The sequence below is a fragment of the Hydra vulgaris genome, chromosome 10 (assembly GCF_038396675.1).
Source record: "Hydra vulgaris chromosome 10, alternate assembly HydraT2T_AEP".
Taxonomy (NCBI): domain Eukaryota; kingdom Metazoa; phylum Cnidaria; class Hydrozoa; order Anthoathecata; family Hydridae; genus Hydra; species Hydra vulgaris.
In genome coordinates this window covers 35,027,501-35,052,978 of record NC_088929.1, presented here as the reverse complement: position 1 = coordinate 35,052,978, position 25,478 = coordinate 35,027,501, and the positions used below count along the sequence as shown (strand labels likewise).

At 27.5% G+C, this 25,478-nt stretch overlaps 1 protein-coding gene across 1 annotated transcript in view; it reads left to right on the top strand.

The window, feature by feature from the left end:
• The first annotated feature begins 623 nt into the window (after window positions 1-623).
• The window catches only part of LOC124816922 (uncharacterized), a 36,238-nt gene continuing 11,383 nt past the window's right edge, over window positions 624-25,478 (top strand). The window contains exons 1-2 of the mRNA XM_065808814.1: window positions 624-743; window positions 1,751-2,060. Coding sequence (XP_065664886.1) covers window positions 724-743; window positions 1,751-2,060 — 330 coding nt within the window. The 5' untranslated portion in view covers window positions 624-723. The remainder of the gene's footprint in view (window positions 744-1,750; window positions 2,061-25,478) is intronic.

The following is a 25,478-nucleotide window of genomic DNA, read 5'->3' as shown; positions in this document are numbered from 1 at the left end:
ATCTCAAAATATAATAAAACAATGTAAAACAAAGAAAAGCAGTGATCAGCTGCAATAAATGAAAAAAAAATTAATTAAGCAAAACCGCTATTGGTGCTTTGCAATGGAAAAACTGCCTTACGTTGATAAAACAAAAATATCGCGTAGGTGTTATTCAAAGTTGATTAGAAAATAAGGAACGGCTCATCCAAATGCCTGTATTCAAGTAATTGAGAATTAAAATTGGTGGACATAAATCAAAGACTTTGTGATCTACATAAAAACAAGTAGTATTGAGTTACATAAAATCCCATGTGTTAGAATAAAAGAAGCTTAACTAAAACATTCCAGTACATTCATTCCAAATGTCAGGGTAAAACAAAATGGTATGATTTTTCAATTCTCTTTGTGAACTTAAAAATTTTCTCTTAGAGTTGTATTTATTTAACTACAGTTTAAATACTCCCTCAACCGGAAAATCTTGAAATCTTTTATCTTAATAAAAAATTTTTCAAATTTAGTTTTAAAAAATCTATACTATTCAATCCAGTTCATGTTTTAATCTTTTATGTATAGTTATATTTAGCGAGCTAGTTTTTAAATTATTTTCTGAATTTATTAAACTGAATAAATTATTCAATATAGTGGAAAAGTATGTTTTTTTAAAATGCGTTTATGTTAAATTTTTGTAAAATAAAAGTGTAAACGTTTTTGAAAATATAAGTTTACGGAGTTTATAAAGTAATGAAATCATTGTTTATCAGGTACGTCATAAATAATTATTACGATAATTAATACATTCATAAAATGATACTTTTGTCCATACAGGTGTCTAGATAACAATCTAAAAGGTTTGTTTATCTCACGTTTGTTTAGAAGTGGCAAGTTATTCTACGCAAGTGCATTAAAAATTCTCAAAATTTAGACTTTAATGATGGCTTCAGTCTTTAGTTACAAAAATATTTTTGAATAACAACCATATTTTTATAGTTTTAGGTAATAATAAATATGTGTATTTTTTCTTTGAATAAAATTATTAATGTAATTAACAAATTTGTTGGTAAAAAAATGAAAAATTTAAGATAGAAAATGTCTCAGTATATTGATGTATATTTCTATCTGATGATTATGTAGCTGTTTAAAGCCTTATTTGTTAATTTTTTGAACTCATCTTTAAAATCTTTTCAATCTTAGAATAATACTTTCTTGCATTGTTTATTTCTTCTGATTTTTAGATTGAATTTGAGCGTCAAAGTATAACTCTCTTAACACCACTCTTGTTGTTGTTTCTTCGTTTTAAATATATATGAATTGCAGTATATACATAAAAGTTTTTGAAAATATACTACAATATACTAAAGTATGAAGTATCTCAATAATATATATATATATATATATAAAACTATGATATAAGTTTGATATTTTTTCCCTTGTTTAACTGTTTTTGAATTTAAAAAATGAAAATTATTTTTATTATTTGTAAGCATAAAGCAAATACATGCAACCAAACAAAAGTATAATTATGTTTATAGTAGGATAAAAGTATGATAAATACTTAACATTATGTAAATATGTATCATACAGATGCATAATTATGTATATATATATATATATATATATATATATATATATATATATATATATATATATATATATATATATATATATATATATATATATTACAGAAAATAAATAATTACTATATACAAAAAGGGTATCTTTAGATATTAGTATATAAAGAAATTAAAGTATCTAATAATCTTTAATTTAGATTAGCATTTTTTTACGCAACACATTTAAGTGTCAATCCTTATATAACAAGGCTACCATGTTTTTTATATGCAAACTTTAACTTGGTGTATAACAAGTATTTTAATGGAGACATCGCTTTAACACATTTTGGAGTGGGTAACGTCAATGAATGTGGAACTTTTTGTGTCAGATTTCCTACTTGTTTGTTTGCAAACTATAACGCTAATCAAAAAATTTGTAAGTTAATGTCTTCAGCATCAAATTTTTCAAACAGTGTAACTGATAGTCAATCGCAAGTGTTGACAACTGATATAACCAGTAATAAAAACGTAAGTTAATTCAATTGTAAAATAAATATTATAATATTGAAATAACTAATATAAAACATGATAACTAAGGACATAGAAGTTTTTTAAAAAACAATAAAATTATGTTTATATTTCGAAAATTTGATCTCTTGGTAATTATCCATTATAGTCATGGGCGCTCGTAGGATATTTTGATGTTTCAGACATGACACTTTCACGCATTGTGCAAAGTTTAAACTTAAGTATGTTCATACCTATTTTAAATGAGGAATATTGCAAAAGATCAGAATAGTTAAGGTCAGGAAGAAAAAAAGCACTAGTCAGGTAAATTTCTTAACTTTACCATATTAAATAATTTCAAATTCATTTACAGATTTTAAACTTTGTAGAAAAATACTCTAAATTACAAAAGTCCTGCCTCTAAAAAAAAAATAATAACTTATGTCATTATCAATATTTTTCTTCAAAATTTAAAATCTGCAAATGAGTTTAAACTTATTTTAAAATTTTAGAGTTTAAAATTTTAACACATCATCATCATCTGAATTTTAAAGTTTGCACAAAGCGTAAGAGTGTCATATTGTAAGATTGTATATGACTTAAACTGCACAATAATTTTTGTCCTATTTTGAAAAAACAATGTTTTTGTAGACAATATAGTTAGGTAATCGTACTTTTTATAAAGATTATGAAAATGGACCCTGAATCAATATACGCACACTTGCTGCGGTTGTATTTTAACATTGGCGTAGCTGCCCAAATCTCAGCAAAAAGACTGCCCTATCAACAAAATGTATTTAGCATATTTAAGCTAATAGCTAAGTTTTATCGGCTGTGACCAAAAGTTACTATGATCTAACAACAAAACCTACAACTCTGTTTATATTATAAATTGCTGTAAATTGAAAGTAAAAATAGAAGCAAACTTACTTAAGAGTAAGTCAATTAAACAACTAGATGTTGCAAAACTAGTTTTGTATTTAGTAATTACATTAAGAATTTATTAGATGTATTGCAGCTGCACCTAAAAACTATGTTCCTAATCTTTCAATAAAATGACGAGCATCGAGCTCTGTTTTGCCGTTTGGATCAATAAACTCAACTAATGTTGAAAACTGATCAATCGAAAGACCTGAAAAATTCTTGATGCAGATCTTTTCAGCAAAATCAAAATTCAGTTTTTCCAAAAGAGGACCCGCTGTCCTACCTTGAATAAAGATTGCAATGGAGAGATTTAAATCTTTAAATCTTGCTATATGAATTTTGAGATAGAGTTTTATTAAAAATGAATTTGAATTCCTTGAGCGTCAAGAAGAGTTCTATAATGATCAAGACAGAGAATCTATCAGGCTAAGTCAACACTAAAGGCCAATCCGTGAGCGTTTGTTCTCAATTATGAATCCTTTTCCGATTGAACACCAACATAAGTGGGTCAAAATAGGAAACTGCATCAGATTTTTCAAGCCAATCTGGTATGATTTCAATTCCTGCATACAGAGACTGGATGAGCTTGTGCTTTGTGGCAATGACCCAGTCATGATTAGGAATAAAAACTCAATATTCTGTTGGCATTAAAATAGGAGCTTGTTTGTTAGCAGCGGTAATTTCAATTGGGGTCCGATCTTTATTGTTATGACTAATAAAGTACACATCTTCGGGGCCAAACAAAAAAGCAAACTTGTTCCTCATTTTTTATAGTTTTTGTAAAAAATGGATCATCAAAGTGACTTGAATAAAGATGGTTCTGGGCTTGCATCAAAATGACTGGAACTTTGTGAATGTGTCTCTTTCCTTCAAACATTTTTTCTGTTTGCATCTGTTCTATTTGCATTATCTTGGCATCAACCGAGTATATAAAGCATTTCTGCTAAGATGGTAACGGGTGGTGCGGAAGTTATTGGACAAAATAAAAACGTCAATAACTTATTCATAAATGAAAAAACAAACGACTATTATATATATTTTAAATACAGCATTTATCTTTTAATAAAAATATATTATTTTTTATATGAAAAAACACCACCATCTGCAATTGATCTCAATTTTGCTCTGACGCCTTTCATATGCGACTTTAAAAAGTTTAAATCAATTTCTTGTAGTTTTAGTTTAATGCGATCAATCAAAACTTGCTCTGTTGAAGCTTGCCAATCTCCCTCGTAAACCTTCTGTGCCAAATGTCCCCAAGAATTTTCAAATGGTCGTGCTTGAGGCACATTTGGGGGATTGGATTCTTTATCAACATAATAGACATATTGGTCCATCCAATTTAGAGAATCTTTAGAATAATGAGAACTTGCTAAATCTGGCCAAAATAAATAGTTAAAGTCTCCATGATACTTGTGAATAAATGGAAGATGTCGTTTTTCTAAACATTCATTAATATAGATTGATGAAATGATCGCTACAGTCTTAGAAGTGCGAAACAATGGCTCAGACATACCACGGTCAGATATGGCTATCCAAATTAATAATTTTTTTGGAAATTTCTCTTTTCCTATAAAATGAACACTTTCTGGGCATGTCTTTTTGTTGTTTGTGTAGTATCCAGAATTTCCAGGCATGTTATCCCCTGCAAAAAAAAAATTATTTTTGTCATCGATGACTAGAAGCGATTTTGTGTTATAAAGTTGGTTAACTAGTTTCCTGCTTCTTTTCTTTGCCTTTATTTGTTGTTTTATAGTGTATTTTGGAGTCTTTTCACGTTTTCTATATTTAATATTCTTTTTTTTTGACTGACGACCAATTGTCGATTGATTTACACCGAATTTAATACCTATTTTTCTCTGACTGACCCCTTTTCGATTGTTAACAAGGCTCGTTAATTCGGCTTTAGTTTTCTCTAATTCAGGATGTCGGACAACCAGGGTGCTTTCTATCAGAAAACGATTGAACAGTTTCAAGTCTTTTAAGGTTCTCAAAAATTGTACTTTGAGCAAATTCTTCCTTTTCAAAATGATTTACAATTTTTTTTTATTTTTTATATTAGGTTTATTTACAAAAAACATTTTTAGTCGCTTTCGAAAAGATTCTCGTTCAGCTGCTTTTAACCTCATTTTAAATAATTGTGTTTCAAATAATAAAGTTTATATTTTATAGAACGTTTATGCCTACGCATAAAACCACAAAAACTATTTATTATGCTCAAATAATGAAATTAGGATTTGTCCGATAACTTCCGCATCACCCATTAGTCTCTCTTTTCGAGCTTGGCATCAAGCTCATTCATCAATTTGAGGCTGCTTATGAAATAAAATTAGGCCTAATCTAGCCCAATAAAACTCTATATTAGCTGAACTTGTACTCTAACCCTATACACTTCAAATTGCCTCTTATCGTGGGTAGGATATCTATGTTCAGCAAGTTGAATGATGACGCCCAATATCTCAGGTTGTTTAACTTTAATTTTAGGTTGACCAGTACCGTCTCGTACACGTAAAGAATTAATTGTAGTATATTCATTATATATATATATATATATATATATATATATATATATATATATATATATATATATATATATATATATATATGTATATATATATATACATATATATATATATACATATATATATATATACATATATATATATATATATATATATATATATATATATATATATATATATATATATATATATATATATATATATATATATATATATATATATATATATATATAGGTATATATATACATATATATATATATATATATATATATATATATATATATATATATATATATATATATATATATATACACATACATGCATACATATATATCCTAAGAAAAAAAAACTGACTAATCTTATTAAGAACTTAGTAAGTCGTATTAATAATACTTACTAAGCTCCTGACGAGCACTCACATGGAACTGTATAGTATATTATTTGAGCAGCCGTGGCGCTGTAGTTAGAGTTCTGGTTCAGAACCCAAAGGTCCGAGGTTCGACGCCGGCTTCAGCCCAATAAGTAACATGGGTAAGGAAAGAGGCGTGAACTCCAAGTTAAATGCTCTTCTGCAGTGCTCCGTGATATGACCGTTAGGACTTCTGGGAGCACCTATATATCTTAAAAAAAATTAAAGCAGGTTTTTAAAATTAGTAGTAATACTCAGGGGTTTATTCATAGCCTTATCAGCAAGTTTTTGTCAGAACATTGTATGAATAATAAGCATATTTTTCGACACTTGGTCGGATTAGCTGGATTTTGTGAAAAGTTAGTAGGAATTATTACTATTACTTTCAGAAACTTGGTCTCAGCTAATAGTTGAACGTTATGTTTTTATTTGGTGTTTAATTAAATTATTTGTCTACATAGTTAAATAAGTTAGATAATTTTTTCAAGATATATGTGTTAAAGTTTAAAAATAATTGTTTTTTTACTTAAGCACACTCAGTAATTTTATATCATAACTATATCATATTACGAGATTGATGATTTCATAATATGATACGCTAAGAGTATATGATACGCTAATAATCATAACATGATACGCTAATGAGATCAATATGATAATTAAATGAAATCACACAATTATCTCAAATTGAGTTGAAAATTTGATATCATAACATTATATCAAAAAATGATTTGATAACGTAACTTACGATATCTAAAAATGATCTCACACTGTACTCAGAATGTGATATCATGTTCTGAGAAGTTTATGATGTCACAATTACCTCAAAATGGAATGACACATTGAATTCACCCTGAACGTGAATTTGGTCAAATCATTAGAATGTCACAGTGTGACATCGAAACTCAAAATGAGATGTAAAAACAGTACAATTCTCATTAAAATGAGAAATATGCAGTTTTTTATATTTTTTAAGGCAACTTTTTAATCAAGTTATTGCTATTTAAAAAAACAAACAAACAAATTAAATTTTATAAGTTTTATAGTTATTTTAATCTATGATTAAATACATGTTAAAAAAAAAGAAAATTGAACTGTATTGATATATATAAAATTACTTTTCAAAAACCAATTACACAATCTTTTTATCAGCATCGAGTTAATCCGAATTAGTTTTATTTTTTCTTTATTAATTCAATCTGTGATTTTAAGTTTAGATTTCGTCTTTGCTTTAAATTTAGAACTTAGTTTGCCCATTTTGATTAGTTTTCTCTATATTTTTATGATTTAACGTATTGCTTCTACTTTAAACATTGCTTCCGTATTAACCAAATAACACACCATTAATAAGAATAAACATGTATTGTTTACTATACCATCGTATATATATCATTAATAGTATACGGATTTATTAAAAGTTTCTAAAACATATTTTGTTATAAAAACAAATAATGTTGTTATATAATAACGATAATTACACAATACGTGTTGAAAAGATGTTTTAAGAGGTAATATATAATCTTTTTAAAAGATTAAATACTAAAAATGACACAATTAATAAAAATGCCAACATAATAATATTTTGAAAACACAAACAAAAAGAAGAAATAAAAATGTTTTCAGTTTTTAAAAATACTTTTTCAAAGATTGTTCGATTATGTATTTGCATTTTGTCAATAAGTAAAAAATTTTCAGATTTAAGTAAATAGCATTCCTCTTTCATTGGAGGATAACTTTTATTTATTTCTGAAACACGCAAACTGATAATGGGTAGAGCGGGCATATTATAGCAGTGAGGCATAACGGGACAGTTATGCCTGAAGCCTTATATCTCAGCTAATAATAATTTTTTTTGCAAATTTTTTTTTTGAATAAAACATTTTAAATTATTGCACTTTATTATTGTAAAAATAAATTAGTTTTAGAAATACCAAAATGCATTAAAAGTGCCAAAATGCATCAGTAAGTTTGCAAAAAATAAATTTGCGTATTTTCTTAAGCAATACACTGACAAAATATTTATCTTGAACTATTGTGAATTTGCTTTATTTATTAAAAGTTAATATTTTTCAGACTGTATTTTTATCCTTTTTTTTAGAATCTGGTTTTAAAAATTATATTTGGAATAGAACTTTTTGAAAAGTATTAATTTCTGTAAAATGACATTTGTGGGCCTATCGGGACTACAAGCTACTTGTATAATTAAATATATTACTACCATTTTGTGATGCTTTTTACAGTTTGATTATTTTATTTTTAACCAAAAATGTTATTTTTCTTTGTTTGGAAAGCAATTTTAGTAATAAATTCAAGGAAGTTCTTATATTTATTACTTTACTTCAATTATTGATGGTGTTTAATGTAAGTAAAAAATTATATGAGAAAAATCAATCATTCAAAATGGGAACAAATGCAGCTTTGGATGTGAGTAAAAATACACTTAAAACTTGAAAAGCTGCTATAATGCATGTCATATTTAAGTTTGCTTTTAATTTGTATATTGTTAATAAGCAAGCTCATCAAAATGTTGCCAAGTTGTTTCAGGATATTTTTTGTGTAATTTTTGTGATCCACAAAATTTAGATTTTTAATTTTTTTAAATTTAGAAGTAGTTACCAGTTTAATAATATATAGGTTAGATTAGAGCGGAGGTATGGTCTAATGAAACAAAAAATTTTTGTTTTATTTTAGCTGTTATTTCTTTTTTGTGGCGTATGGATGAAGGGGCGTGTAGTTTCTATGGATATGTTACTTTTTGAGAGTTTAATGTTTGAACATATTTAGACAATAGACAGCATTCATTTTTTATTATTTTTTTAAGCTTTACATTTGACGAATAACTGCTACTTTTTAATTGTCCGGTTTTGCCCAACTCACTTTCAAAATGTAAAGGATTTTCTAGTCTTTCGTAACTTGGTTGTCGTAACTTATTCTCAGAAGTTTTTATTTTGTTTTTATATTTTCTAATATCAATAAATTTTAGGACACTTCTAAAAAACAGTGTTAACAATGATTAGTTTATCTGCAACTAGTATTTTTTTTTTAAGTGTCCTTATATGCCCCGCTCTACCCTACTTTATTTTTGCAAGTAGCTAAGCAACCTAGGAAACTATTTGTGATGTCTCTCGTATAGGCCGCTTTATAACAGACGTATTTTTTTCAAAAGGTTATGCTTTAAATCCATTTAAACAAGCATATTCTTTTGATGGAGCAGTTTAATGGTTCAGACAGTAAAATTTATAAGTAAATGATCAAAGAACTTTCCCGGTGGGAAATTCGCTAGCGAATCGCTAGCTATATTCGTAACGATAAAGACATCGATTTGGTCACGAGGATTACTAGCTTTTTTAAGTTAACAAAAAGCTATCGATATTTGTAAAGATAAAAACTGCATTTTTGTTTGATTTAAATGTACAAAATTATTCAACGGAATTAAATAACTTGTACATTTAAATTATAAGTAAATTTAATTATTAAAGTTTCGCTAAGAAGTTATCAATCAGCAAGAGGTCATGAGATAAAATATAAGGGCGAAATAACTAGTTTTTGCCTCAGCATTATTTTTTAACTAGCAGAGCATCTTTTTACTGGATTCATCAACTAATGATGTTGTTATTGCAATTTTTGTAAACTCTTTTAAAACTGAACGTATCAAATGGATTTTAAATGATACAAATATGCTGAACAATGATATATCTGTGTATTTGAAATACTCATCGAATTATTGATTACAGCTTATATATATTACAATTACTATTACCACGACATTAAAAAAAAAATAATAATAATAATAAGCAATGTTCACTTATTTTTTAATTTCAAAGGTGCTAATGGAAAAATTCTACTCATATTATTCCATTTCTCTTTTTCTTTTATTCAACCATAACTGTTAATATAATAACATTTATAAAAGTAATGTAATTCAGCATTTTATTTAACCATAACTGTTTATAATAGAAAAGCTTATTCAACTTACAACTATTTTAAAATGGTGAAAAACTTTTCATTACCATTTTTTTATACCTATAATAATTGTAATTAGTTAGAAAAAAATCTAAAAATTGAAAATATAAGTATATGAAAATTTGAAAAAAAGATGAGTAATTATAAAGTCGTGTTCATTTCTGATGAGTTTTAATCGCATATCCAAAAGAAGAAGTATATATATTATAGTTGAAGGTTTTGTTGAATATGCCTTCTATATCTGCATTTATCAAGTATTTTCATTCGAACCAATAAACAATTTCAACCGTAATATTTCATTTGTCTTTACTTTTATTCAAACAATACTTTGTCTGATGAAATATATGCTATAATTCGATAACTTAAAACTACTATTTTAATTCATTAACTTAATAAATTGTTTTTTACTTTAAAGTGTACCATTATAGACATTTTGTTGTTAATTTCTTGTCATTAAAACATAAGTTATTTGACAAAATTGTAGTGTTGCTGGAGATACTTTTACATTGATTTCCTTTTTAAATAAACAACATAAAATCTTGAAATACAAACCATTCAACATAACTCTCAACATGATTATGCATTTGCGACAATTTTTGAAAAGTAGTATTGAAATTCCTAAAAAGCAAAGCAATTCATAATAATAATGTTTATTTATATCAAATGTATAGGCTTAGTACTCTATTTATAGCTTCTTTCTTATTTCCGTATCAAATTGAATTTTACATTTAAAATAATATAAATCGTCCAAGCATTCATGTTACAAAATACAAGGTCTAACAAAGAGTAAGAAGAGGACAAACTGATATTGTCTATATCAGTTTGACAACAACAACAACAAAGGTTTGTAATTGTTAACATATACATATATATATATATATATATATATATATATATATATATATATATATATATATATATATATATATATATATATATATATATATATATATATATACATAAATTGTTTATTAAGACAATTTAATAAGTATAGTCATTTATAAGACATTTATTAAGTATAGACAATCATTTATATATATATATATATATATATATATATATATATATATACATATATATATATATATATATTATATATATATATATATATATATATATATATGTATATATATTTATATATGTATATATATATATATATATTAAGATATATATACACACACACACACACACATATATATATATATATATATATATATATATATATATATATATATATATATATATATATATATATATATTAGGATTATGACTAAAAAACACGAAATGAACTATTATTTGTATATCTTTTGAAAAAAGTTCACCCCGCCATTGAGAAATTGATTTTGACATAAATACTACTATGTATTAAAATGTACTACTATGTATTTAGAATGCCATAGTCATGTTATACAATAAATTTTCAATTAAACAATGACTCAAAACGTTGATGTTGCTCTTGTCATTGCTTGTTGCATAGAATGAATAGAAGGTATACTTTGTCTTTATTTCTGCTTGACGAATTCATTTCCTTCATTACCTTGATTGCGCGTTCTGCGCATTGATTACATTTGGGGTGTTATGGTATTTATGGCTTCCAGTAATTTTTCATAGAGCTTAAAGCCTTTTTGTATGGATTCAGTACTTCAGTCATGTTATTAATGTCGTTTTTATTGTACAATTGGTTTGTAAACCAATGGTCTGCCTAGCAATATGATTTAACTTGACATACTCTCTGCAGAACTGTCCTCGTTGAAGAAATTAAAATGAAGGCCGGGATTGGTAGTACAGCACTGTTCACCTGTCCACCACCACCGGGATTGCTAGTCCACCTCGCAATTCTAATGATGGGTAATTTTTAAAACCTGATTAATGGAAAATGTCCCTTTTCATCAAAAAATTAAACACTCTAGTGAGATGAAATAAAAAATTCTTATCATCTCTCCAGCCTGATGTTTCAAGAATTACTTCTATTCCGTTATAAAACTGTGTTTTTAGTTTTTCGTTCTCCTTCAAAAGTTGAGATACAAATGGATATTCGATGTTCGGTGATTGTATATTACTTCCAAGTTCTTCATCCATCACCAAATGAAAGGTTCTATCTAATACATGGTGTTAACAACTGATAAACTGAGGTTTGTTGATGCGTTTTTCTGTGAACATTCGTTGCAATATTACAACAACACTATTCTTTTTTCCAGTATTAACTCTGGTGGTATCTGCAGCAATTATCTGTATTGAGTTCCATAGGTGAATTCATCGAGGATTTTAAAAATTCCTTGAGCTTTAGTTTATCCCCTACCATCTTTCAAGCCCAAGACATCCAATTTGACTTCTCTTTGTTCATTTTTCAGGACGACTCCTTGATAATTGATTCTGTTGATGTGCTTGCCATCAAAGTGTAAGGACCAACTTTCCATAGGCAACTTTTTAATCATTTTTTTTTCAGCTTGACTCCTCCTTTGATTGCTGACTTGTAAATAGCTGATTCTAATACAGTTGGGATGTCAATGTCTTCACGAGCCAATTGCTTGCATATATTAGCAGCTTTGTTTGTTGATACTCTTGTGTAAGTCACCAGGTTAACTGCACTATTGCTTTTATAATATTTTCTGCTTAGTATAGGAGTTGTCTCATCTTCTTCTTCTTTATCGTTTTCTCATTCACTGTCATCAGCCTGAGTCAGAATCACTAAAACCAGGATAGTAATGTGATGAGTTGGATGACCTATTGGAAAGTTTTTGTCTTGCCGCTTGGCCTGTAGAATTTCCCCCTGTTTCTTTGCTTTCCGCTTGGAGATAATTTGCTTTTGGAGAGGCATTCTGCACTTTTCTTCCTGTGAATATTCTTCCAAAAGGACAATCTTTCTTCTTTTGTGTGCGTATTAAAGTTATACCAGAATATTGGTCTAAACATTATTGTTCTTCTGAATGCTACTATTGCTTGGCTTGTACGTCGCTATGCGTTGCTTCTGCAATAACTATAAAATTAGATAAGCAGCTATATATACACAGTCTATATTTTTCTAGAATATTTTAAATTGTCTCAGAATGCTCAAAATTGTTCCAGGTTGTTTTAAGTTACTCCAGAATGTTTTAACTTGTTCTAGAATATTCTAAATTATTCTAGAATATTCTTAAATGTTCCAGAATGTTCTTAAGTCGTCTAAACTATTGTGAAAGTTTTTAAAATTTTCTAATATTCAAAACCCTTCTAATCTATGCAAGTTTTAAATGGTTTTCAGCAAAGCCACATGTCTTAGTAGTAGCAGTAACTAGATTAAATAAATGAAGATTCGTAATTTTATTTGCTAGATGACATTTTTTTAAAACCTGGAGGAATTAAGCTTGTTTTCGATATTTTCTAACAAATGTTTATCGATTTATGACACTGAATAATAATTTTTTTTAAAAAAAGTCAAAAAGCCATATACATATATACATACCATATTACCATAGATTACCATAGGCCACCTGAATTATAAAAAATAGACAAAAAAATGATATATTTCATAAGCTTATATAGATATTTGTTGTATTTATAATTATCTGCAGGTCATTCTCTTTGTAGAAAAAGTAGAGATCATTTAGTCAAGAGTATCTACTCTGCCCTTCGTTGAATTATAGTCCAGAATAATTTGTGGTTTTTTGTCAGGGCGGTTCGATAACCTTACATCACGATGATTGCTACTCAGCAGAATGATTGACTTTTCTTTCTTTGGGTCATACGAGACTAAAGTTAATTGTTCTTGGTTACCAAACAAAACAAACAAGAAATGGAACCAGCTGTTTATCAACAGTAACATTTTTATATGGTCTAAAACTATTTAAAAGTGTTTGAAAAAACGTCAATATCTCACGAGTACATAAAAATTAGTCATTGCTGCGTCTTAATAATCGCATTGCTTTGTCGTCAATTCTCATAACTCCTGAAATGGTATAAAAAAACTCACGACTTATTACCAAACGGAAAATTTGCCGGCCATCACTAATGTCTCATAGCTCCTCTGCAGCTTTACCTGCTAATCCGTAAACACCTGCTAAAAATAGAAGGCCAAGAAAACCATTTAGTTCATCCTCAGGTATTGGTACCCACTTTTCTTTAAAAACTATTTCACCTTCTTTGTTTGATTTAGTTAAAACTATCTTGAAGATCTTTGGGGTAAAAAAAGTTGAAAAACAATACTTATCGAATCTGTCATACGTATAACACATGGTTTTAACCCTGGTTTTAATTTCATAACATATTTTGCTGCATTTTTTTTAGAATTGTTTAGTCTTTGTTTTTGCAATATTTTATTACTATTGACACTTATAAACATTTGTTGTATTGCTAACTTTCATTTCAGTTTCAAATATTTATTAGTTTTACCTGGACTTATTTCTTCAGCTATGTCATTATGTATATTTCCTCTTCCTAAAACCTGGTTTACATAACTTAATCTCAATTAACTATTTGTGCCGTAAATGCCGCTAGAGCCTCTAACTCCACCTCGAGTTATACATCTTCTAGCTCCTAATACTGATGTTGACTTTTTCTCTTCATTTGAAATTGCAGGAGTATCTACTTAAAAATCAGCATTATCTGATGACTCAGAATATTATGAGCTGTCTGTTGTTACTTCAAAAACTTCTTCTTCCTCTTCATCATCATCAAATTTTACTCTTCTTCATTTGATGGATCTCTATCAAGCAATGCAAACAATTGTTCTGTAGCCTGTTCAGCAGGGTACCTAATACAAGCTTTTTTTATTTTCAGTCATAAGTTCTAATATTTGTTATGCAACGTAAATTTATGTAATTTATCTAAAAATATCAAAGAAAAAGATTGAGTTACAAGTAAAAAAATTAAAACAGTTTTTAAAAGTATAAATTATGAAAAAAAATTAATTTTATAAGAAAAATTATTAACGTCAATGAATTTGGGTTATATATGGACCCCAACATCATTGATGTATATTTTGAAAATAACTAAAAAAAGAAAGCAATGTTCAAAAAAATTTTTTGGTCTTTGTACATCTTGCGATACTTAACAAATACATTTAACAGATAAATTTAAAAAAAAAACAACTAAATATATAAGTTTATAATGCAAACACAAACCACACGTGGGGTCCGATTTGACCCTAACATAATAGTAGGGTTAAGAAATTAAAATTAGTAACTTCAAATATATATATATATATATATATATATATATATATATATATATATATATATATATATATATAAATATATATATATATATATATATATATATACATATATTCATATATAAATATATATATAAACAATGTATCTTAACAAATTCTAGTATTTATATCAATTGATGTTAATTATAAAAAGATTCATACATAGTATTAGTTCTGAAGTGTCTTGAGCAAAAATAAGTTATTAGAATCTAAGACTGTCTGGGACTAAATGTTATCAGGTAATACCACACCTTATTAACATTGCTTTAATAGTAAGACGTACAATTTTGCCTAGGACATAACAAAGTAACACTATTTTTAAAACTTAGAAAAATTATAATATAAATACATATAAATTTTTAACAACTGATATTTTATAAGAGCATTTTATAAGTATAAACTATTAAAATATTACACAAATAAACTTACTTATTGAAAATTATTAGTAAATAATGTTTAAAACAACGAAAACAAACTTCTAAGTATTTGCTTCTGTTGAAAGCGACTTTCTATAGCTGTTCGACAATTTCTTCTACTTAAGACATATTTTTAAATGCAAGAGCAAATAGGTTCTCTTCACTCATTATAGTTTTATAACCAATGTTATAAGTAGGTCATAAGTATATAGTTGATAAAATGTTGCCGAAATTTCTTGATCTGGCCTAAGATTACCGACACGGTGAAAAACCTGATCACACTTTTAAAAGCATGACGGTCATGATTCATAGGTTGAACCACATTATCTATAATTAAAGGAAAAGTAAGATAAGCATTGTAGTTTCTAATAAATTTTTAAAAAATTTAATGTAATTATGATCTAAATAAATCTTGTTATGCATGCGAAGATATTAAAAGAGGATAAAACTTTTTTCGCCATTTTGCTCACAGATATGGTTCAATGCTCCTAAAATATTATAGTCTGAAATAGTATTACTTTTTTTCTATACTGCATTCTTCCTTGATTAGCAGCAAAGTTCAATTTAGATGATTATTTCCATCTCTTTTTTTTCTGGGAGTTTTAAGTTCAACTCGCCAAACCATTGTGCCCTCATTTGGGTTTAACTTAAATTCTGCTTACCAAGCAGCTGCTCTTACATTATGACTATAAATACTTTTATTTTCCATTGCCCTATCTCTTTCATTTCGACATATCTTATCCCTATCTCTTTCATTTCGACATATCTTATCCCTATCTCTTTCATTTCGACATATCTTATCCCTATCTCTTTCATTTCGACAACAACTGCTCATTTGTGATGTGATCTTTCCTATATGTGCAATGTGATCTTTCCTAAAAAATTACTTGCAACTCCAAAATGAACAAAAAAAAATTAAGAAACTTTTTTAAATTATTGTCACGTTAAAAAAAACAAAAAAAAAAACAAAGAGAAAACAAAATTATACAGCTAGTGACAAAATTAAGTTAGATAAAAACATATGCTAATTTTAATTTCCAGAAATAATATTTTCATGACAAGAAAGAAAATAAAAAAAGAAGTAATAATTTTTAATCGTATTCAAATAAATATTTACAAAATCATAAGGAAGAACGAGGCATATCTGGACAGTTGAGCATTACGGGACAATTATGCCTGAACTGAAAAAAAAAAATTTCAATATTCTTTTTGATATAATATTTTAAATTATTGTTATTCGTAATTGTAAAAAATATTTAAAAATAATTTTCAAGGTACCAATATGCATTAAAATTACCAAAACGCATCACTAAATCTTGCTAAAAATTTGAGTATTTTTTTAAGCTATACAACGACAATAGATTTATCTTTAACATTAACTAATTAACTTTACTTATAAATTGTTAAAATTTTTCAGACAAAATTTTTAGTCTCTTTTAGTATCAGATTTTAAAAAAATATCTGAAAATGAGCGACTTGATAGTATTAATTTCAGTAAAATGACTTTGAAAATGAGTTTTAGATGTGAATAAAAAAAAATTAGAGTTCGAAATGCTTCTGATAAATATGACATATTTAAAATTGCTCTACATTGGCATAATGCAAATAAGCCAGCTCTTCAAAAATAATTTCAGTATTTGTGTGATTTATCTGATACATAATATTATTTGTTTAATTTTAAATTGAGTTGTAAATACCAATATAATATTATGTACTAGTGTTGCTCTAATTTGTTTTTGGAACTATTCCTTAAGTTTGTTTGTTTGAGGGTACTTGTTTATTTATTTATTTTTATTTTTTTAGTGAATGGGTGTATGGGCATGTACTTTGTATGGTTAAATTACTTTTTTGAAAATCCTAATGTCTGAACATGTTTTAATGATAAAATGCGTTCATTTTTTTGTCGTTTTTAAAGTTTTACAATTGACGAATAATTGCTGCTTTTTAACTGTCCCGTTTTGCCCCACCCGTTTGCTTGAGTCAAAATTTTGCTAGACTATAGTTTTGTTACTCTGCTTAATGTTGCTTATTTTTAGAATTCTTTGTTTTTGTTTTATCGTTCTTGAAATCAATGAAATTTAGGAAGTTTATTAAAAACAGTGTTAACTATAATTAGATTATTCGCAACTATTTGTTATATCTTTAGTGTCCCTATGCGCCCCAGTCTACCCTAATTTCTACCCAAATAACAAAGAGGAAATGGAAATTTTAGTACCAAAAAAAACAACATAAACTTTTATATTTTTATATATATACTATTTATAAAACAATTTTATGAAACTTTTTAAAAAATAAATGTGAAACGGTTTTTGTAAATCAATAAATAAAAATTACATTACATTAACAACTGGTTTACCATTAAGGTAAAAATTAAAAAAAAAAAAAAAAAAAAATTTATCTCATAAAAATCAAATCATTTTTATGAATTTTCAAAATAACATTTTTTAAAATAATAACTTTTTATACTTTCAATGAAGATTTATTGAAATCAATATTATTTTAAAAGTTTAAATAGTTAACTATTTTTTTACATTTAAAACATGATTATTCTCAAAATTTTAGAGATTTCAGATAAAGAATAGCTTGGAGATTTAATTTTTGAGATTTGTAGGATTATGCAAAAAAAAAACAACAACAACAACAAAAACAAAACACCTTAAAAAGCCTTATACACGAAAATTGACGTTTTGAATCTATTTATATTTGATTATTTTTTTAATATTATTTGTATTGCTGAATGATTCAAATTTATAATAGTTTATAACAATTATGCTAAATATATCACAATTTGTTAACCGTTTCAAGATTTAAATAGTGAAGTATATTCAAATAAAAATATCAAGTTAAACATTATTTTCACAGTCTAAAACAATTTGAACAGAAATATATATTTTTAGGAAAACATTTTCAATTAAAAAATATCATCGTAGGAATTAGAATAATGCCCTTTTGAAATACGGTTTAGCATCTTCCTGCTTAGTTGTGTAATTAAAATGCAGCTGTGCCAATTCTCGAATCCATACACATATTGGGATGCTATCGACACTAGTTTTACCGCTCGCTCAACACTCTGGAAGTGAGATGGAAAGTCGAGATATTCAGGTTTAACATTATTGTCAATCATATATTGGATTTGCTAAATTGAAAAATGTTCTGCTGTAGGTGGCTCCGTAAATTTTATAATGCTGAGGTTAACCAACTCATACCAATAAATAGCACTAAAATTAATTTCCAGATTTGTCTTCGAATTTTCTTTCAAGCTATCGTTGTTTAGTCTATAAATATAAACCGAATTACCTCATTTAATGTTTTATTATTTTCAAAACTTTATTTTAATTAACGATGAAAAAATACCTTTGCCTGAGAGCCAGTAGGATTTATCTTTTGGTATGGCATCAAGAATATTTTTTGGTTTTAGGCACAATGTTTTTAATGTTTTTTCTTAAAATAAGTTTTGCATCATCAAAGGGGAGATTATCTATTCTAGTATTAGTAGAAAAAACATTGCGCGGGGACTCGTGAAATTGTAAAGATTTTTTTATTTCGAACCACGCTGAAGCGTAAACTTGAACAATAAAATATACAAGTTTTTTTGAAGAAACGGTTTGTATATTGTCTCTAGTATACAAACAGAGAAGAGGAAGAGCTAGAGTTAACGACCTTGCTTGGTTAAGCCGTCTAACTTTATTGGCGACCCATTTATCAGAAACTTTACCAAAACCTACTTCTTTGCAATATTCAAAGAAAATTCTTTGATCGCAACTAAGGTCTATTAGTTTTTCTTCTGGAACAATTGGTTTTTCAAAACGTTCAAACAAAACTTAATTTTTATCCTGAATTTTTCAGCACATCTTTTGTCAAGTAGACCACTGAAGCTTCTTAGCCAAGTTAAGTCACCATCAAGTTTCATAAAAAAATCTCGAAACGGAAGTTTATTTTTACGCAAGGTGCATCCAATTAGACGTAGTTTTCTTTTTTAAAGCTCCTCTAGTTTTACCATTAGGCCACTTATTTTTCAAGTATTGGTAGCAGTATTATCAAGTTAATGTCATGTAATGAAGCATTGGCAAGGACTGCGTACGTGACGAACATTTGTTTCTGACTAGTTTCATTGCAAATCTTAGAAGTTGTATTTTCCAATAGAACCAAGTTGTATTTTCCAATAGAATTATTTATTGGTTTCCATTCATCTTCATCCAAAAAAGTTAATGAATTTAAAGTCTTTCTGTTTCATACTACTAATATTTATAAAATATTTACCTCCTATTGAATAATGCACTTGTTTCTTCAATTAAGTTTAAGTGTCAAATGAAGGATTCATCTTTATCGACTAGCTTATGAGTTATTTTTTGTTGTTCTTTATCAAATCTTTGAAATCTTTTGACAGATAATACATTAAAAGGAAGAAAACCATTAGCTCTTTTCGGATCGATATTTTCTTCTGATTACAAAGATAAGCTTTGCCTTCAAGAGGTACTTTATTACTTTGAGAGCCAAAGCATACAATATGTTTTTCAATTCAGTTTTCTTTATTACATGAAAATTTTTATCACTAAAGGAAAACAAATCTAATGAAGAGAAACACCTAGATATATCAAAAGGTTTGCCCAAGTTTGCATTAAGATTTTTTTTAGCGCTCGTTTTTTTGTTATTGTGATAAATATACCTAACAAGTACAAGACGATCCTTCACTTTTCTTTTTATAGATTTGTCAGTTATAAGAGGTAAACTTGGGTTTACTGTAAACCAAATTAAGTTTATATTGTTGCGAGTTTGCTGAGTCACTAATACGATATATGCATTTGGATTTATATGAAAAATATATTAATAGTACTAAATAACCTGTCTAAAAGTGTTTGGATCTGTCATTGATAATTCAGATGGGCCACCAGAAAATTTTTTTCACTTTTCATCTATGTAATTGTAGGTTTATCTTTTGACAATATCGTAGGCTAATATAATATGTAAACTGTATTAAAGAATTAAAGAGTCATGAGCCACGGCGTGATTTTTTAGTGGGGATCAAAGCACCAAAACACTCTAAAGTATTAAAACTTACTATTAAAAACCTGCTACGTAAAAAAAAAAAAAAAATTCGCTCCGTCAGGCGCAACTGATCTAACCCTCCGTCTGATCTAATTCGCTCCGTCGGGCGTAACTGATCTAACAGGCACATGTTTCATTTATTTGTTATTTTCTCCACACCGGAGCGCTTTTAAATCTAGATCTTTCAAGTATTTTCCTGTCTTTATAAGACTTACAAAACCCCCTCACTTAGTTACTTTAAAGAAAACGTAAAGAGTATTTATCTACCTTTACCGTAAAGAGTATTTATTGCGTAAAGAGTATTCATTGCGCCCAATTAAGTCATTTTATTTAGGTAGGTAATTGTTAATTTTTCTTTTTTTTTCAGATTTGTTTATTTTGCACATTTTAAACTAACTATATTAAACTAACTGTGCCTATTTTATAAAAATAAATAGAAAATCTTCAAATGACCTAGCATGCACATTGCGTCAAATTATTTCATAATTTACTTATTAAAGAAAAGTTTAATGGCGTCTCAATTTGATGAACTAAGGAAGTCATCTGAGGAAGAAATTGAAGAAGAACTTGCACAAATTGACAGTTTTGCACAAGAGAGTGATATTGACTCTGAAGATAAAGTTGAACAATGCATTCTTAATTCAGAAACTTAACAATCTCAAAACGAAGCAGAAGAATGTGACAAAGAAGAAGGAAACTCTTTTATGGGCAAAGATAAAAAAATGGAGTGGCTAACTAAACCACTAAAAAAAGTCGACGTCGAAAATCACACAACATTTGCATTTATCTTCCATAAGTCATTGGAAATGCAAAAAATGCTAAAACTCCATATGAATGTTGGAATAATATTTTTACTGACAATATAACTGGATTGATTGTCACTTACGCAAATATTCACATTGGCTCCGTAAAAAATAGGTTTGTGCGGCAAAGAGATATTAAATTCACTGACATAATTGAGGTAAAAGCATTCATCGGACTATAATATTTAGCAGGAGTATATTGAGCAATTCAAATGAGCTTGGAAGAACTTTGGGGAAAAGAAGGTGATGGCATTGAAAAATTCTGTATTGTTATGAGTCTCAAACGGTTTAAAACACTTATTTGTAGTCTTCGTTTAGTTGACTGAAGAACTCGAAACAAAAGAAAAGAAAACAACCAGCTTGTCCCAGTTCGAATAATTTTTGAAATATTTGTCAATAATTGTCAGAAAAGTTTTAGACCAGAGGAAAATATTAAAATGGAAGAAATGCTTCCGAGATTTCTAGGTAGATGTCAGTTTCAGCAGTACATACCCTCAAAACCAAACAAATACGGTATAAAACTTTATAGTCTAGTTGATGCCAGGATGTTTTATACCGTCAAATTGAAAAATTAGGCTGGACAACAACCACAAAGCCCTTTTTGTTTTAGCAGCAAACCAAATGATGTGGTGATGAGAATGGTTAAACCTTTATTTGGGTCTGGTCAGAATATAACAGCGGATAGCTGGTTTACCAACTTCGATCTTATAGATAAATTAAAAACTAAGAACCTTTCATTTGTTTGCACAGTCAGAAAAAATAAAAAATAGCTACCAATTGCAAAACACAGCTACCAATGTCAAAGGTAGAAAAGCAAGCACAAGCATGTTTGGCTTTCATAATGAATGGTCTCCTTTATCCCGCGCGAAAGAACAAATGTCAATCTAGTTTCAAGTTTGCACAATGATGATGTCATTGATCCTAAATCCGGAGAGTAAATGAAACCGGAAATAATCACTTTTTACAATCAAACTAAGTGTGGAGTTGTTGTAGCAGAGCAAATATGCGCTTCTTATGCGCTTCTCATAATGTGAGTCGAAATACCAGACGGTGGTCTGTGGTAATTTGTATACAATACTAAATATTGCAGGCACCAATTCACAAGTATTTTACATTGGGAAAAACCTCAAAAAAAAAACGAAGAAGATTATTTCTAAAATAGTTGCCACATGAATTGGTATTGCAACACTTACAGAGAAGAAGCATAAATATCGTTGGAATACCTTTTAGTACACATAATATGATGCAAAGATTCCGTCCAAGAATTGATCAAGAAAAATCACAATCTCCTGAAACTTTAAAAAGATATAGATGTGTAACGTGCACTTTAGAAACGGGTATAAAAAGGTTATCTCAATACGAATGTCAAAAATGCCACCAATCACTTTGCATGAGTCATCAAGTTTTAGTCTGTCAACCATGCTTTTCTTTATGCGAATGCGTCCAGTTTTGTAAGCATAAAGTATCCAATTCAGAATAAATATTATTAAGTGCATTAATGCGACTTACAAATGGAATATTTAAAAAATCTTGATGTTTAGTATTATATATATATATGGTTAATTTAAAACTAGATTTATTTTTGTTTTATTACTTAAATTCTAATATTAGTCAGTATTTTATCATAAAACTGACTTTTTTCATAAAAAATTTAATATCATTTTTATATACGTTTTTATAAAGGTCAGTGATTACTTTAGTATAGTTTATGTTAATATGGGTTTTAGAAACATCAATTTTTAATTCTGTGTCTAATACGCACATTGCGTCCGATTTCACATGTTTCAATATTGCTCCCGACGGAGTGTTAAAAAAATCTAAGGGCTGTGATCCCCTTGGGAATCGAGAAAAACTATCAGGTCTCTCCGACTGAATTAAGTAAAACTATGAGTTCCTTTGTAAAGTTTTTTTTACTCTACATTAGAAGTTGCAAAGCAAAACCTATGTGATATTAAACAGGTAAAAATATTACTCTAAATAAAATAATCATAAGTATTTACTTTTGATATTACACAATTTTTTTAAGTTGCAGTTTTTTTAAACCAACTTTTTATTATATTTTTAAACCGACTTTTAAATAAAAACCAAAACTTTTAAATACAAAAAAAATTTGCTAAATTTCAATTTTAATGTGTGTGATTAAGCGAAAACTTATTACCTTCTAAAAACAATTGCGCTTCTTAAAAAATGGTTTAATGGTTACGTAACAAATTCAAAACGAGATATTTTATAACGAGATTATAAAACTTAAAATACTTCAATGTTTAAAATCTAACAAAACTTGTCTAAAATAAAGGCTTGAAATGAAAATCCGCAAGCCATTTTTAAACCAGGATTCTTAAGGTTTGGCAAAACTTTATTTCTAACCTAGACACAGTAACTGCAACATTACGCATCTCAATTAAAAAAAAAAAAAAAAATGACCTCCCCTAATAAGTAGTTATATTATATCTTTCGTAGCATAACTGAATATCATTAAACCATGCCGAAGAATTTTTATAAATGTTAACAAGATGAATGTTGTAATTTTTGAGATGTAATAATAATATTCTTATGAAATAGTCATGACTTTGTTTGAAATAATTACCAACAGCAAATTAACTGCCATAAATAAAAAATAACCATTAAAAACAGTAATACAAGTAAATAATACAACTATGAAATTGAACCCGGGCACACTAAATCTATAGCTAGTTTGTATATTTAATAGTGCGCCTATCTTAGCATATATACTTGATACAGTACCATTTAAATGTACTTTTTGTCAAACTTAAGTATGTTCTTAAATGTTTAGAAAAGACTGAAAACACCTCCTTCGGTGAGGGTGTGAACTATACATAGTTATATCGTATAAATTTTGAATTTTAAATCGTGTCAACGTAAGTTTAGTGCAATAAAAATAAATAAAAACTACACATTTGTAGCACTCACATTTGGAGTAGAGATGGTTAATGTTTTAGGGCATTTTTGTTTACAGGCTCCAATCACCACAAGTTTTATTTGTTAAAAATAACACAGTCCCGGATTATGCATTAAATGCCCCAAAATTCGGGACTGGTTTAAACTTTCATTTTTTAGTTTTTAAATAATGAAAACTTCAACTTAAGAAAATTGTAATAAGAGCTAACAATTATGCCAATTATGCCTTTCAAATAATCTCCCCTTTCTGAGTCTTCCATGAGTATACGAGCGTTCTTTGTCATATTTCTCTTACTGCCATGTTTCAGCTTTGTCTGAATTCTAGACTTTTTATATGATTGGCCAATGATTAATTTTTTTTGAGACGGTTTGATTCATAATAAGGTAACCAAAATTAATGGACCGGAACTAGGGAGAGTTTTAATTAAGAGTAGAATCCTATTATTGATGTTTTTAAAAATTACAAGGGAGAAATACCTAAAACCATGCACATCAAAAGCGGCTGCAAACCAAATGTTAGTTACATAAGCTTTACTATTTTCAATTACTGTTGCACAATATCCTGTCAAAGTTATTATAGAGTATTAGTAAATTTACTTATTTTATATAGATTACTTTTAAGTTACTTAACAAATTATATGAAATGTAAATTATGTAACTTAGACCTTATTTAATTTGTTTTTAATAAAAGTTTTTTATTACTTCTAAAATCAAAAATGCCTTCGTAAAAGGTATTAATTATTGTAAAATTTATTTACATTTGAAATCTTATTACTTTTATGTTATTCATTTTTATATGCAAGTTTTTTTTTTACATTTATGGAAATATAAATTTTTTTAGTTATTTTATATGTAAGTGTAACCTGCATTGAAGGAATAATTTTATCCTGTAATGTAGTTTTAAAAAATAATTAACATTTTAAAAGTAATTTACATGTAAAAGTAAACAGTTATTATATTCGTTTTTTTCATGTTATATTTTTTTTTTTTTTTATTTGATTTTTTATTTTACATAACTTACTTTTAAAGGTAAAAAAAAACTTACATAATGAATGTTATTTTTTACATGAAAGTAACATACACACATTAGAAGATGCTGGTCCTTTAGGTTTATCATTAATGGTAGTAATGGCAGAGAGTTTTCTGCAATATTATGAAGAAAAATGACGATGTGATTACGTCACGTCGTCGTTTTGGAAACCTTATTTTTCTTATTTAAGACGCAAGAAAACATAACATTAAAGTTTTA